Source organism: Onthophagus taurus, chromosome 2 (genome assembly GCF_036711975.1).
Source record: "Onthophagus taurus isolate NC chromosome 2, IU_Otau_3.0, whole genome shotgun sequence".
In the NCBI taxonomy this organism is placed as follows: Eukaryota; Metazoa; Arthropoda; class Insecta; order Coleoptera; family Scarabaeidae; genus Onthophagus; species Onthophagus taurus.
The window spans coordinates 15,588,553-15,604,506 of NC_091967.1; the positions used below are offsets into that span (position 1 = coordinate 15,588,553).

The window sequence follows — 15,954 nt, forward strand, 5'->3', positions numbered from 1 at the left end:
GGTACCGTATGAGATGTTGCCTGATGGATACGAATGTCTGTTTGGCGTGGATTCCAACTCACGATATCGAGTTCTCGCAAGACTTTAGAACTTACCTTGGAAATGGCTGCACTAAATCCTGCTTGACACCATCCTTGTCTGTTATAACCCCAATTTGCTGAAACAAATCGAAATGTCTTATTTTGAAATAAATAAATTATCATTCAATGTGTTCAAATATTTTACCAATTTATCTGCATTGGAAATTATAAAAACGAGATAATTGAGAATTAAATTATTATTGTAATGATTGTCAGTGTGATTGCTTTAATATGACTTGATTATCAAATTTTAGTTATTGTAGATGTTATTTGTAATTATTCTTTCTGTGTTTAATATAGAGATGCAAAAGTTTATTTGCTAAGATAAGTTGTTCTGAAGTTTCCTCAATAATATTTGCATTCTCATCGATCGTTGTTTGCACAAAAATAAGTTCTTATACAGTATTTAATAGATTTATAGTAGACGTTAGCTTATAATCTTTTTGTATATTTGATTATTTGGAATGACCAGTATAGGTGGATCTAATGTTACTATTCTAGTAATAGTTATAAAAATGTTCTCAATAAATTAATACCATATAGAGAAAAGTTGGTTGACACCGACTACGTTTTCTTTTCGTCAACCTCGTTTGGCTTAACCAAAACATTATCTTTTCTGAAGACATGTTTAAAATTTCAAGTACATCCAGCATTAAACGAAGTCGACCTAAAAACTATTCATTTCAAGTGGCCTTAAACTAAAACGCTAAAAGCTTAGATGTCTTCTACAATCAATTATTGAGGGATTGAGTATGGTTGTGGAGATGAAATTGAGGAAGGACAAAAAAAGAGATTGAATTAAAAAAGCAACAATTTCGGGAAAATCAAAGAATAAGGCTGAAATAACAGGATGAAGAATTAAAACACAAATTATCTCCTCCATACCACAGATTTAAGCATGCAAAATTACTTTAAAGTTTAACTATTTCAAATTTGATGACATGATAAAAATAGCATTAGCCCTGAGTAACTATGGTAACCAACTATTTTAAACAATTTTCTAAGTGTCAAAAAATGATTTAGTAACTAGTTGACCTCCTTAATGCAACATTTCCTGATCGAAAACTGCTTAGCTCATTAGTTGGCAAGCCTAGCTGTGACTAAATTTAAAAAGCATGGATATCTTCGATATTTCTCAAAGTCTGCCCGACCAAATGTTTCAAGGGAGGTTCAACAAAAGGTGATTTTGGCTGGGCAAGGAATCCCTTATGTTACAAATACTGCAAAATATTATGCCTATAAAGTAAACCTCATTCACGATCAATGAGTCGTGAGTAATTTTTCCAACAACAATTTTGCTACAATGACAAATACTTTGTCAAAAACATATTTTTCCGACGAGGGAACATTCACATTGAGTGGCCAAGTAAATAGACAAAATTGTCGGTATTGGGCTACCCAAAATCCACATTGGGCAAGAAAGTCGCACACCCAATATCCGCAAAAGATCAAGGTATGGAGCGAAATAGTATGGAATACTATCCTGAGTTCTTACTTTGTGAGGAAACCTTAACTGGAGGGAGATGTTTATGTTTTTTCAAAACGATATCATCTATTCAGCATTTCTATAGTCCCTTTACAAATTTGCTGTTCTATAAATGATTTAAATACCGTAGTTTGTAAAAATCTTTTTGCTGAGAGAATAATTTCTGTTAATAAAATGAGGTTGATAACATAAATAATCAAATTAATGTCACAGAATTACTTATTTTGTTATTCTGTGTTACTGCTTTCCATCCAATTAAATTTTTTTTTTGATTCTTTAGAAATTTCTGTAAATTCAAATTTAATAATTTGTATGATAGGCGGGAAGTTTACAATGATGTATCGTCTTCCTCCTCGGCTCAGAGATGTTACCTGTGTGATGTATAACCCAAAGATATCAATAACGCTGATATTCTATTGCAAAAAGAAGCAAAACGTGAATTCCTTTTGGTTGGTATATCACGACTCCATGCTTGGATCAGGTGTTTTGAATATACGCTATATCGATTAGACATTAAAACGTGGCAGGCATTTGGCAGGTTTTTGTGCATCGTAAATTTCTTAAGCGTTTGCTGAGTGTAAGATATTTTCGTTTATGCAAAACAGTAATTCCAAGACAATAACATTCAATTCAATAAGATCGTCTTCTCTATTTTAAAAATAGCCTCTAATTAATAAGGCCAATAATTATTTCCATATCTTCCATGTATTTTAAGATGAATGTGTAGGCATAATTGACATATAAGTTTCACTCATTAGCGTTTAAATAGTGGCCATCTAAACATAGTTCTAGAAAATCTGATATTTAATAATGCCAAATTATCGTTTAAAAAGGAAAATTTCTTATAATTTTAATCAAAAAAATGTATGTTTTCCTCTACTAAAGAATTTCATACATTTCCGTTAATTTATGGTCTCCGTTTTTTTATCTACTTTATCTCTTCGTAACACACTACACCCTGACGTTTTTAAGGATACCGATATATTTTTTGCCGTAGACAACCCTTGATAATGTCAATCACTGTTGGTTTAGGTAGTTTTTACGTCCAATGCTGGATGATGCGAAGGATATGGTAAAATTAACAGTCTAAAAACGTGTCTTTCAACAACACTCTTCAAGTTTATGTGAGGGATGGCTCCCCCTGTGATATCTGATAGATAACATCTCTAACGGTAACGGTTACACCACATTCGTTATTTTTTGATGAGAGTTAATTTTATGAAGACTTTAGATTTATTTACCTAATTAAATTTGTGTCACAATTTACGCAAGAATATAAATACTTCTTTGTGTACATCTTTGGAATAAAAAGGAGTTTACGGTTATTCTTGGAATTATTGTGTACATTTTGGATGGTAAAAACCGAATGGACATAATTCCCGACAGAAATTTACGATGGTATTGTTCAAAACACATGTTTCTCTGACGTTTTACCTACTTCTTACCGAAAAATATTTAAACGACGTAACTTTAGAAGCTTGACCAGATGAAGTACAACTGACCTTTCTAGGAAACCGTAAAGAGAGGAAACAAAATATGTTTTATGTTAACTCACTTTGACACGTATTCTTTTGTTTCCAAAAAAATATATCTTAAGTCTGTTTTCCACATGTTTATGAATTTATCCAATTCGAGTCAAAACTACGTTCTTTTTACTTTTACCGTTTATATAGAATGAACCTCGGTTTCAAGATCTCGAAAGGTAAATATTTATTTAACAGGTATTTTTAGAGATTAACTTACTCGTTGTTTTTACGATAGGTTGTTGATAAATGCCAATGTTTATATTCACTAGAGAGGTTCTAACAATAATAGTAAACGGAATAATTGGCTTCGTCCAATTATTTCTAAAGTAATTTGCCAGTACGACGTCTGGATCTTCGAAGTCGATTTTCGATTTAAAAATTTCTCCTTGTCTCGTTACCAGTAAAAAATGAGAGAACGTCCTCTAAAAATACGTTCTCGAATTGACGAAACAGAACGTGCTTCAGAGACTCAACAATACGCTGCACATGTCTCCAATTAGTTATAGGGGTTCGTGCGCAGAGTACCAAGTTGCGCCAATTCCGAACCTAATTTAGACGTTATACGATTCGAAGAGAAACTAACGAAGGGCGATAGAAGACGAGGAACGATAGAAAGCACTTAGAAGTCGGAAATAGACCGGTTTACGACAGGAAATTGACTGGAAGTATTTTGAAAGAGTCACCATTAGTTTCAGGAAGACGAGGTAACTTATGATAGTACGTTTACATTGCTTTGTTACCTGAGAACCATCTAAATCGTAAAATGCTCCTAATACGTCTTATAAACTAATAAATATAAATCTTTGTTATTGCTAAATAATGTTTGTAGAGAAATTTTGGAAATATGACGGGAAGTTTAAGTAGGACAACGAGTTAATGACCGAATGGGTTGGTATAAAAATGGAACGAGCCTTTGAAGAACGTAAAACTAAGCTAAGGCTAACACAATTTTGTTCGGCGATTTAATGGTGTGGCAAAAGTAGGTCGGACGCGGTTTATCGAAGAAATTCCTTACTTTTAATTGGGTGAATCATTAATTCCTAGACGATTTACACGGTTTGTTAAACTTTAGTGGAAAATTAAGACGACGCTTATCTGTTTTATGGATATTATATACTTAATCAAAATTTGCACTATTCCCTTTTTCATAATTATTAGTGATAATAAAGTAATTATTATAAGTATTAATAAATTTTTAACATAGATTAATTACCTTGACATATAATTATTAGTAAACATGCTACATCGAAATATATCTTGATTGATAAAACGATAAGAAAAAATTAGGGATTATAACCCTCTTCTTAATTAATTATTACATCCCCAAAATCTTCTTCATGCATAAATTAATGAATTTTGAACATTTCATTATAAAAAATACTCCTAATTATAACTTGGTGTTGATACCTATCCAATAATAATGGGAAAAAACTGTGACCACAATGTAAACCTCAGATGAGTTATGAACCAAAGTCACACCACGTGCCATGCACTTTTAACAGATGTTAAATTAGTGCACATGGCTTCTTTCCGTTTCATGTGTAAACAAGTCTTTGAATATGTGTTATATCTGATGTGCTTTCAACTTGAATCCGGAATGCCATGTAGAGACATGTAGATTTAGACGAGTCGGTAAATAGAAATACCAAGAAGCGAATCTCAATTTATATTACAATATCATTTCGCGCGATGTTACGCCATAGATTTCACGTTAGGAGACGTGATCTCATTACCCATACGTCAAAGTTGATGTAATTTAATTACGTGTATCGGGCGTGAATCGAGGAAGTGGGTCGCGGGAATATGCTAATCCCGTATACGGTTTGCGGTTAGCGATTATTCCGGGACGTGTGTTGCGATTTAGCGTAAATAAAATAGGACGGGGAGTGATTTCAGATTACTAGATTACGTTTCTTGATAGACAATTTCCGGGTAAGTTTCATTTCAGGCCAAGAAGTTGACTTATCTGCTATAACCGCAAGTTAAGCAATAATGTTGTGGCGAAAGAGTAGAATAACTAACTTTTAAATTATTTATAACAAATTATTGGAAAAATTAACGTCATAAATATAGGAGTGCCATTTAGAATCTACAAAAGCGAAAGGTTGCGGTAGTCGCAGAGAGCTAGTAACAATAAAAGCTGTTGAGAATTATTTGGAATCAGTAATCAATAATTTATCATTTTTGTTTAATACATTATTAGTTTGCTATAAAAAATATAAGTTAAAACCATGGTTTTTTTGAAACTTCTTGAATACATTGGAAGTTTTAAAGCACTATATTACCAAAAATTAATGCGATATCATAATGAAATATAAAACTTTAAATGCATCATGTTGCTACTTGACAATTGAATTTCTGTTAAATGAGGTCTAATGACTTTGTAATGACTTTGTTGTGAATAGCTTGACTCCGAATAGCTTTCAATCTAGTAATGACTCCCAACATATTTGTTTTTACTACCTCAACACTTAGTGGCTTCCAATTACCCCCAACAGCTTATAATCTCTCATCGACACTAAAACAGCTTCTTATAGTTAGTAATGTCTATCAATAGGTTTTGGCACTACTTCCATAAGCTGTGATTACATCCCAATGATTTTTACTAATTCCAAATAGTTCTCAATATCTTATTGCTGGCTTACAGCGCATACCAAAATATTTGCTTTTAGTAGCTCTCAGTACCTTATAAGCACCCTCAATAACTGCAAAAAGCTTTGAATAACTAGCAATGGCTCATTACGTCTTGAGTTTTATTAAATCTATGTTACTTCTAAATCCAAACGCATATAAACGCGCTTAACACTTCTCATTGACTCTCACTTACATCCCAATATCTTTTACAGATTCCGAATAACTCTCAATAGCTTTTATTGTTGCTAGCTCTCTGCGACTACCGCAACCTTTCGCTTTTGTAGATTCTAAATGGCTCTCCTATATTCCAATGTCCCTCACTAACTCCCCGTAGATTTCAATAGCTAGCAATGATTTCTAATACCTTTCGTTCTTACTGGATCCATGTTACCAGCAATCCCTTAAGTTTATTAACACTTTCAACACCTCACAATCGCTCCTAATTACATCGCAATGTGTCTTGCTGATTCCAAATAACGACCAATGTCTTTCATTATAGCTAGCTCTTAGCGGGTTCCGCAACCTTTCGCTTTTGTAGACTTTAAATGGGTTTCCATGTCTTTCACTGACTGCAAATAGATGCTAATCGTTTAGTAATGGTACCTAATGCCTTTCGTTTTTACTACATTCACTGATTCCAAATAGCTTCCAAAATTTTCAACACTTCTCAAATGCTCCCAATTATATATCTCTCACTGACTTTGAATAGCACCCCATAGCTAGCAATGACTTTCATTTGGTCATATATCTATTTGTACTAGCATCAATTTATCAATACCTTACTAACTCAAAATTGGCTCTTGATGAGCCACTTTTCAATATCACTAACTGATTCAGAAAAACTGTCACTAGCTGTTAATGATTCCTAGTATCATGAATTTTAATGAGTTCTACACCAATTATTATATGTTTTTGTGGAAACTTTTAATATCTTTCACTGGTTCTCAGTACACCTCTCAGTGCATGTCTATTTCTATTATAATTCTGATCAGCTTCCAATATCTCTTGTTAGTAGCTCTATACAATTGTTCGCAAAATCTTCCACTAAAACCTGTTATTTTTAATAGCTTTCAATATCTAAAGCTTAAAGCTTCCATTAGGCCCCAATGACTACTACAACACTTCATCTTCTAACACTGATTACCAATTCTTTCTAATGACTCTGAATGATTTTTAATTACTAGCACTCATTTGCAATGTCACCGAGACATATCTCACCGGTTTTTTATATCTTTCGCACTCAATAACTTAAAAAACGCATGTATTTAACGATTAAAAATAAATGTATTTGAAATATACTTCATTATTTCTACTCAATTTATGTTAAGGATCATAGTAAAGTTTCCAGCTTTGATAAATAACTCCGAATCTGTCAATGTATTACATTACTGTGCATGTTTTAAAGAGTTAAACAAATTTATGCGATTGCATCTTAAAATGTGTCCGAGAACCGTGTAATCGATAAACTAAGAAATCACGCAAAATATATTAAGTTGCAACCGCAGTCGCGGTGTATATGGTTCTCTTGTTTGCGGTCCTTATAAAGATTTTCTAAGAAAAATCTCGTCTACTCGATTTCACGGTTCTCGCATAATACAAGCCGTTTCCGGTCTACTTACACGTTCGACATGGGGCGTACTCCGAGACGTTCTGGAAGTTGTTTCTGGCTACAAAGCACGTTCCCACGGGATCCCTACGTGGAGAGCTCCTCATGGTAAACCAAACATATCTTGGAGCACAAGCCTAAAACAAAAAAAAGGTAAATTTAAAAATTCATTTATTAAAAAAAGGTTGTTTAAATTTTAGATTTTATTAATAAAAATCGTTAAGGAAGAGTGTTTCAAAGAAGATGATGTTGCACATTTCTGACTCGCGACTCTGGCCAGTGATAAAGTGTAAAATTGCACGGGTCCGACAAGCAATTTATCTGCGCTCGGCCGGTTAGGTTTAAACTTTAATAAATGTAAACCACCATTAAAGCCTACGAGAATTTAATTGAACATGAGAACCAGGTCCAGCGCCACCATAAATCTAAATTAACACCGAACGACGCAACCACAGCCATAATTATCACTTTAAATGGGCGACGATAAGAGTTTTTTTTAAAGAATGCCAGATTAATAAATTACACGTTATGGAAAACAGTTTAAATTGACCAAATTCATTTATCTTGATTCATTAATTTGTAGAAAAATATAAAAAGAATGTGTGCAGATATAAATGAGTTCTTCGTTAATTGTATTTTTACTGGTCTAAAACCTAATCCATTTAAACCTGTTGTTACTGCCGAACCCAATTGAGTTAAAAAAAATTAAAGTTGGTGGGAAAGCGGTCAGCAGATGTGTACTAAGAACGAGTGGAAATAACATCTTAGGCATTTTAATTGAATTTGATATCTTTATACAGGAACTGTTGGACATTTCTAAATTAAACCCACTTGAGAAGAGGTCGGGTACTGTGTAGCATATCGGTTCAAGACTATGTAGGAAACTGGACGAAGACGTCCGGTTAACTGCAACATCTCGCGGTGCGATTTTTATGAGAGTGTTCGCAGAAGTTAGCTTCCAGTTTCTTGTACCGGAATGTTCTAAACAACAACGCCGTACTGGGTTGTTTCCAATTGGAAAATCATGACCATTAGAATACTGTTTTGCAGTTAATTAAATCCAAATTCAAATTGTACCGGTTTAAAATAAATTGAATAGCTCATCCAAATAAGTAGTTAAATACAAGTGGATATCCGAGTTTAAAGCAGCACTTACTCCGATTGCTTCTTTAATAAAGATGGACATTAATAAGTTATGTTAGTAGAATTGTCGGCATCCTCTTAATTACATGGATGACGGTCGGTATAATAGAAAAGTTTACTAGCTGAATTCCATACTCTTTTAATAGGCAATTATGGGCGCTAAATCTTGGTGAGAACAAAGAGACTAGCGGTATCGATCGAGCTATGTCTCAACGGAGCATCATTGTATGCAGATGTAAGTGCAGTATATTTGATTAGGCGACCACATCGACTTGCTAATAGTGCAATAATTCTGCAACTCATATTGTCAGCAATTAATAAATGACTTTTCGAATAGAACTTATAACAGCATGGTGTAGAATAAGAATATGTCTTCAATAGTGTTAAATGACAATTAATTTGATAAAGGTAAAATAAAAGTGACGGAAGTAAATTGTTTAATGTTGTTTACATTTCTAGGTTTATCTAATTTATTGTTATAACAATTACGTAAGATAAGTTAAGTTAGATGTAAACTTGAGTAGGAAATTAAGTAAGGAATTTCTTGTTACTTAATGTAGAAATATATCAAGTTCCATTCCTTTTCAACCGCAATTGTAAATTACTTTTAGCGTGTTTTGTTAGTACTGATTATCATTAAGAATGATTAATCAGGAGGGTTTTAAAAACCTTTTTCATAACTAATTTTAGAAGCTTAAATAGAATCCCAACAATGCGTATGTTTTGTAATTAGAAGTTCTCCGTAATTCTTCAAAATAATCTGCATAGTCGTGAAGGTAATATGGTTAATATTAGAAAAGGCTGAATTACAAAATTTAGAAGGATTATGGTTTAAGAAGTTTGATTATTACTGGCGAGAGGGTTTTAAACATTTTGAAAAAATAAGACAAGTGATGGTACACCACTGGGTACACCATATTATAATATACATAATGTATTGATGTATTGAAGTATTGAAGAAGAATTATTGTATAAGGTCCACCAGGTGTGACCTTGTTATACATCTTAAGTGTAGCTATTCTTACAGATTTCGGACCAGTACGTTTGTAACTAGTCCATATCCATCACTTTGTTTGTTACGTACCATGCTGCGTAAAGTATTTGTCGTAGCATTTCAGATTGAAAACGTTGTATTTTTGTATATGGCTCTTACTGTCCAGTTCATCAGTCCTGCACACCATACATATATAGACTTTAGGATGGAGTGATACAGAATCTATTTATTTTTTACACTAAGGTATGATCGTCTTCTCATATAGTGCTGCTTCTATAGAGTATCGCCGGAATACTAAAACTGAGGATAAGACTCCGTGTCAGTACTTTGATGACAAAATGAAGCTGGCAAAACTTTGATTTACACCTCCCAAAATAAGAACCAAAATAGTCCATGAGTTTCATTTACTAAGTTTCTAAGGAGACGTATTCGCACCAAATAAGACAGAACCCAAAACCATAGCAATCGTGCTGCTTGCAGAACGAAAAAGGAACCATGGTTATCTTAGAAGATTTTGGGCGACGTTTCCAAAGATTATAGACGAGTAAATAGATCGTCTGATATAAGATTATATTATCCGCGCATCTAAGGTTGACAGATGAGATGCTATGCAATCAAATACGCAAATCGCGTATTGCAATACCAATACTGTGATATTGGTTGCATACTTGCAATGATGACGTCGGGTACGATAATTAATTAACACACTGTACTTCAATACTCAATTTCTAAGTTTCAAACTTGTAATTAAACCGAGGTCTGAATTTTTAAATTTTTACGTCAGTAAACACATTTGATGAGGGTCTTCATCTCTTCTTGGCCGTTGACCATTTTACATTCTGATCGGATGATTCATATCACGTTGGTTTTTGGATTTGTTAAGTTTGTTTGTTTGGATTTGTTAAGTTTCCATAAATAATAATGTCATTTAAAACTTAAAACCACATAAAACAGGTTATTTTTTCGTTATTTTCGTGTATCTTCTCACTATTTTGGGGTTTAGCAGAATTCGAAAGAAATTTCGAATCGAGTATTTTCATTATTGTATCGGTCAAGGATAAAGCTTTCGAATGAGATATTGTTACTCGAAATCGGTTTAGAGGTTCTTTTCTTATGATGAGGTTGATTTAATATTTTTCTTCATATAAATTCTTCTAAAGATGATTTAGATGTTATCGAATAATGCATTAAGTTATATCTAAAAATAGGTGTGGACGTTTAGGTGTAAAATGTTTTGATGATTGAACATCGTTAAAAGGTTTCTCTTTCCACCATAAAAATAATCTATTTTGTTGTACGAATATTCCATAAAATTTAAAATAGATCAAAATATCTTTGCGAGTAAAATTCATACACTTACACCTAATGTTCTGCATGACGTCTTGTACATTCTTCATTTTAAGTAGTTTGAATCGGACTATAAGGTAAATATCGCATAAGTCGCCGAGACAAATTAAATTAGCTTAATAGCTTAAGTGTCGGCGAAGGTCGTAAAAGGTCCATTAACACGTTCGTTGCACACGCCGGTTAAGCTCACGCAAAGATGGTCTTACCGCTATTGAATTTGCATATCTTCACAACAACTACTTTAGTCTTAGTTGCAATTCTTCTTAGTTATTTTGCTTTAACCTTCAAATTCCTTTAATTTATTTTCTAACCAATTTATGGTTAATCAGGTCATTAAGGGTTTATAACTTATCATTATTGTACTTTATATTTGATTCATTTTGAATATGTAAGGCTAAATTCCTAATTAATTAAAAATAATTAAAATAAACGTTGCTTAAAAAGTAGTGATATGAAACAGGAAGTTATATTTCGGATGTTTTATCTATTATAGATGCCCAATTTAATCTACGTTTTGATAAAAAAATCTCCTATTTTTAGATGACTATAAATATCCATGAGTCGGATATTATTTTTTTAATTGAATAAATTGCATTCCAAAATGGTTATTATTATTACAAAATCGATTTATTTTCTAAGAAAATATGTCATTTCCATATAAAGTACTTTATATTAAAACTTAATAAGATATATTCTTTTGGTTGCAAAACCAATTTGAAAGTAATTACTTTCGAACAACTTATTTGGTTGGAGTCTTTTTAAAGTTGAAAAGGCCACTTGTAAATATGAATAGTTGAAGCAGTTGAATAGGTACGTATTATACGAGGTTGCATTATCGCCTTTACTTTATTACCTCGGAAAGCGACCATAAACTAAACCTTATTATTTGAGAGAACGGTTGCTGCTCCATGTTATGCACCTTTCCAACAACCTACTACCAGAAACCCAATACAAACAGTTCGCGGTAAAACGATTTTTATTAAATACCTCGTTAAGTAGCTTCTCGATATTTCGTTCTGCGCTCGTTTAGGTGGAATTTCGCGAATGTGTGCACTTTCTATATGCAATCTAGCGTTCCTCGAACCGATTTTCTATGGGAACATCAAAATCAATATAAATATCTAGAATTGCTTGGAGTTTCTAAACGTCCGTGTGTCACGAATCAATTTATAGGTTGCCACTGTGCCGTATAATTGCATGGGAATGTTTCCCGTTACTATATCCAAGTCGATTCTTATATGCTTGTTGCACACACCAACTTTAAGATGAGTGTTGTGTAACTAACTGAATCTAACCGTTCTTTTTTATAGGCTACGCCACTTTAGTTCATATTTTCTATAAAGTTGACAGTATTATCATTACTTTTGATTATTGGAATTTGATAAATGTTTAAATAAATAAAACAAATACTTTCAATGTCGATACAAATTTAGACTTTTTGTAATAAGTAGTATTAATATATAAAACAAATCGTTCTACAATCACAAAATGTATCGCAAGGGTAAGGGTTTTTTTTTGTTGACTGGTGACAAAAGAGCTGTTGTGTCAAGTGACCACTATAAGATGTTCTAATTGGTTCAAATGATATGTTTGTTTCTGTTTCAGTAGAAGACAATCATATGTTTGTTTTCGAGGGTTCCATCTAATCAGAAAATATGGTGCTGGTGTGTGTTCCAGACTGGACGTCGCGTCTTAATTTTATATGCATAAAGAAATGAAGGCCTTTCACCCTCTTCCGAAATGATTTAATTCTGTTCACTTTTAATTTATAAATCGTGCAGATATTATGAAGACTTTATATTAAAAGTACACTTAATACAGATATAATAAGCCTGTATCTGATTTGCTGTAGACTTCAACAACATGATGGAGATTTAATAAGGATGTTATATTCCTAGATACTATAGGTATATTGATGCAGAGACTAGTTCTACTGCAAACTTGAGGATGTCTTGATTCTACACAAGATGATTTATATGGGTTTTATGGATTATACAGCTATTTTCTGAAATCTTAATGCAGTCATAGATGCAGACTTGGTTCTGTATAAACATAAACTAATATAATAATGGAGACTTGATACTTAATTAACTTTATGTGGAGTTATCAGAATGCAGACATAATGGAGATTTGACGTAGATATCATAAAAACTTAAAGTAGATTTAAACGACACATTATGTATCTATCAAATCAGAGTCATTATGGAGATTTGAAACAAACTTTAAAAACGTGAAAGATTTTTGATACACTTCTAGATACAGTTTTGATGCAGACTTGATAAGACCTTGATTCTGCATAAACTTAACTTGATAGAAACGTTGTAAGAACTCGATATAGAGTTTATACGAAGATATCTCGATACAGACTCAATCCATGTTATGACAGAGTTTTAAAGTAGACTTGATGAAGGACTTTTTTATTAACTTTAAACTATTCTTTTCTTGAATCAGCAACAACGTTTCCAATAAACGAAATAATTATTTAAGTGGAACAGTGAAGTCAGCTCACGAAATTGTCCCGCGCAGCGCAGACGTGTGCGTTCGGAGACGCTGAAAGTTCTAAAAATAAGTTTGTAGCGACCGCCAACGCGACACACGCAAAATTCATTACGGAACCGACCTCTTTTGCTCTCGGTGAGATCTAATCGGTGCACGTGCTCGGTTTCGAGTTCGTACTAACCGATACGAAACATCAGACCAAATGGGCAATCTTAATAGAATTGCTGGCGTTTTTCGCAGCGGGGTTGAAGATATGAGAACCGAACAAAGGCAACACGACACGTATCAAACCGTAAAAATCAGGAACCGCTTCGAAACAGTTGACCGGCACTAATTGCTGATATTTCCATTACCAGTTGTATTGACGATGTATACACTTCTACAATTTCAAAAACTAAAGAAATCCTATTGTTAACTTTAATTATTAATCTTATTGATACTTTAATATTACCATAAAAGAAATGACACCTAATAATCGAATCATTTAGGTTTAAACAATTCAAAGATGATCTACAAGATAATCTCACGTCGTAAGAAAACAAATTCTAAAGACATACTTAATGTAAAAGGCATGACGAAAGAAGTGTCACCGCCCATGAAAAGAACGCGGAATCGATGACAGATGACCCGGATAACCTTTAGTCCGAGAGAGCACAGGGCTCATTCAAAACGCCCCAGAGGCAGCACCTCTCATTGTGCTCATCTACAGATACGACCGAAACGAGTACCGAAAGAAGCTCTCACAAGCCCGTTTGGTGAAACGAGCATAATGCGAGTGTAACATCGGTACCGGATGAACGAAGCGAGCCATTTATATCAACCGGCTATCGCGACCGAGTTTCTTCTCCATTTCTCCTCGTGTGAACGTTATTTGCTCTTCTGCTTCTCTGGTCTTCTTTCGTTCGGACTTGTTCTGATCGGTAAGTTGGATACTGAACCGAACGGTTCGTTCGTAGTTCGGCGTGAAGCCTCATTTACCACGGTAATTACACCGTTGTTGTCTCGCGCGGTTTACCTTCGAATGTGTTTCGGTAAAAAGGCCGTCTCATTCCCGAGGGGATGTCGCATTTTTTAATGTCACAACTATAATGTATGGTGTCAAAGCACTCTCGTGTAGTCCATCGTCGCCATCGTGCGAAGCTTAGTCGACCACTTTATTTTAGTACAATGGAAGTCAGACGCATAAAGCTCGTAACGCCTAATTTACAACCAAAACTGTCATTTTGAATTTGTGATGTTCTTTCAGTTCTGTATATGAAGCTATTATTCCTAAAATAGAAATAACCGTACTGGTTGGTTTATAACAACACCTTTATAAGAAAATTTTATCACAGCTTTATAAGAATTGTTTGGAACTAACAATAACTTATTATAAGGTGACAAACCTTTTATATTACGTTACCAAGACACTTCTGCGGATTTTATGATTAAAGAAGCGGTCATATTGTGTACAGTTGGACAATTTGTATTAATATTCCATATTTAATTTAATAAAATCATTTCCATTTAAAAAGACTTTATCACTACAAATAAGCACATAACATTTTTTACATTAATAAATAAGACTGAATGACATTAACTATACATGGTAGTAAAGAGTGTACCAAACAGGTTGATTTAATATTCCAAACGACCGCGAGCAATGTGTACTTATTACGTAACGCATATATGAATTCAATAATACCCACTGGTGTATTTATAACGTGTTTGCCTCCAATACAACAGAGTAAATGGAACACGCATCTTTCTTTGGTCAATCATAACATACCATTTGTTACATAACATAAAGACATAAATAGTAATGTCCAATTAAAGATGATTTATTTATGTACGAATTTATTTCGCTTTAATTTGATTATTAAGAAAATAATAAAAGTTATTTTTAGCATTTATTTTTAACTCTGTCATAATATATTTTTATATCTAATCGTTAAAAATATATTTATGACTATTTTCTGAAAACTGCTTTTTGTGTGCTTTTTTTTACTTATTCTTAGTGATTACGTTAACACGAAACGTCATGCATGACTGTATGAACCACAACTTTTTAAAATAAATATATTTGATAATACCATGTTAAAATCTTCAACATTAAATTTGTATTTATTTCCTACAAAATAACTTTTTCTTTCAAAAAATAGTCACCTGAGTGTCCTATTTGGCATCGGTTCAAGGGATAACCTACGTCAAAATGATTTTCAACGGGGCCTTACTCCCAAATTCTTATTTTAGTTCATCGTATTTTAAATTAACTTTCTATACACTCAATCGTTAAGATATCAACAAAGCAAAAAAATAAAAGAAAGCGCGTTACGTAAATCAAACGATTGATTTACCGTGTATGTCGCCGTTTCTTTCATCTTAGTGTAATTAAGACCACATATGGTTCGACGACGAGATGCAGTCAAAACTCTTCCTTCACTACAAGAAAGGAGTTGTGAAATTGAAATCAAACACAGAGCACGTGCTTAAAGAGTTTAAACACTACTTTAACCCAACTCTTTCGTCAAAGAACAAGAAGAATTTAATCGGATAAATGATAAATCGAGTAATATTCAATGATGTATTCAATGATATTCACCGATTAAAGCGTAAAAGGTATAAGGCGTTCAGAGACGCCTTTAGTTAAGCCTCTGTGA

At 33.2% G+C, this 15,954-nt stretch overlaps 1 protein-coding gene and 1 long non-coding RNA gene across 3 annotated transcripts in view; one reads left to right on the forward strand and one right to left on the reverse strand.

Annotated features, from left to right (window-relative positions):
• LOC111426932 (integrin subunit alpha inflated) overlaps positions 1-15,954 on the reverse strand; it is a 64,364-nt gene that overhangs the window by 19,098 nt on the left and 29,312 nt on the right. For both annotated transcript variants that reach the window (XM_023061829.2, XM_023061830.2), the window contains exons 4-5: positions 7,346-7,469; positions 96-157 (exon numbers count right to left, since the gene is read on the reverse strand). In XM_023061829.2, coding sequence (XP_022917597.2) covers positions 96-157; positions 7,346-7,469 — 186 coding nt within the window. The remainder of the gene's footprint in view (positions 1-95; positions 158-7,345; positions 7,470-15,954) is intronic.
• On the forward strand, positions 2,795-4,286 carry LOC139429174 (uncharacterized). Its single transcript, XR_011639850.1, has 2 exons — positions 2,795-3,796; positions 3,922-4,286. It is a non-coding gene; the product is annotated as an uncharacterized lncRNA (long non-coding RNA).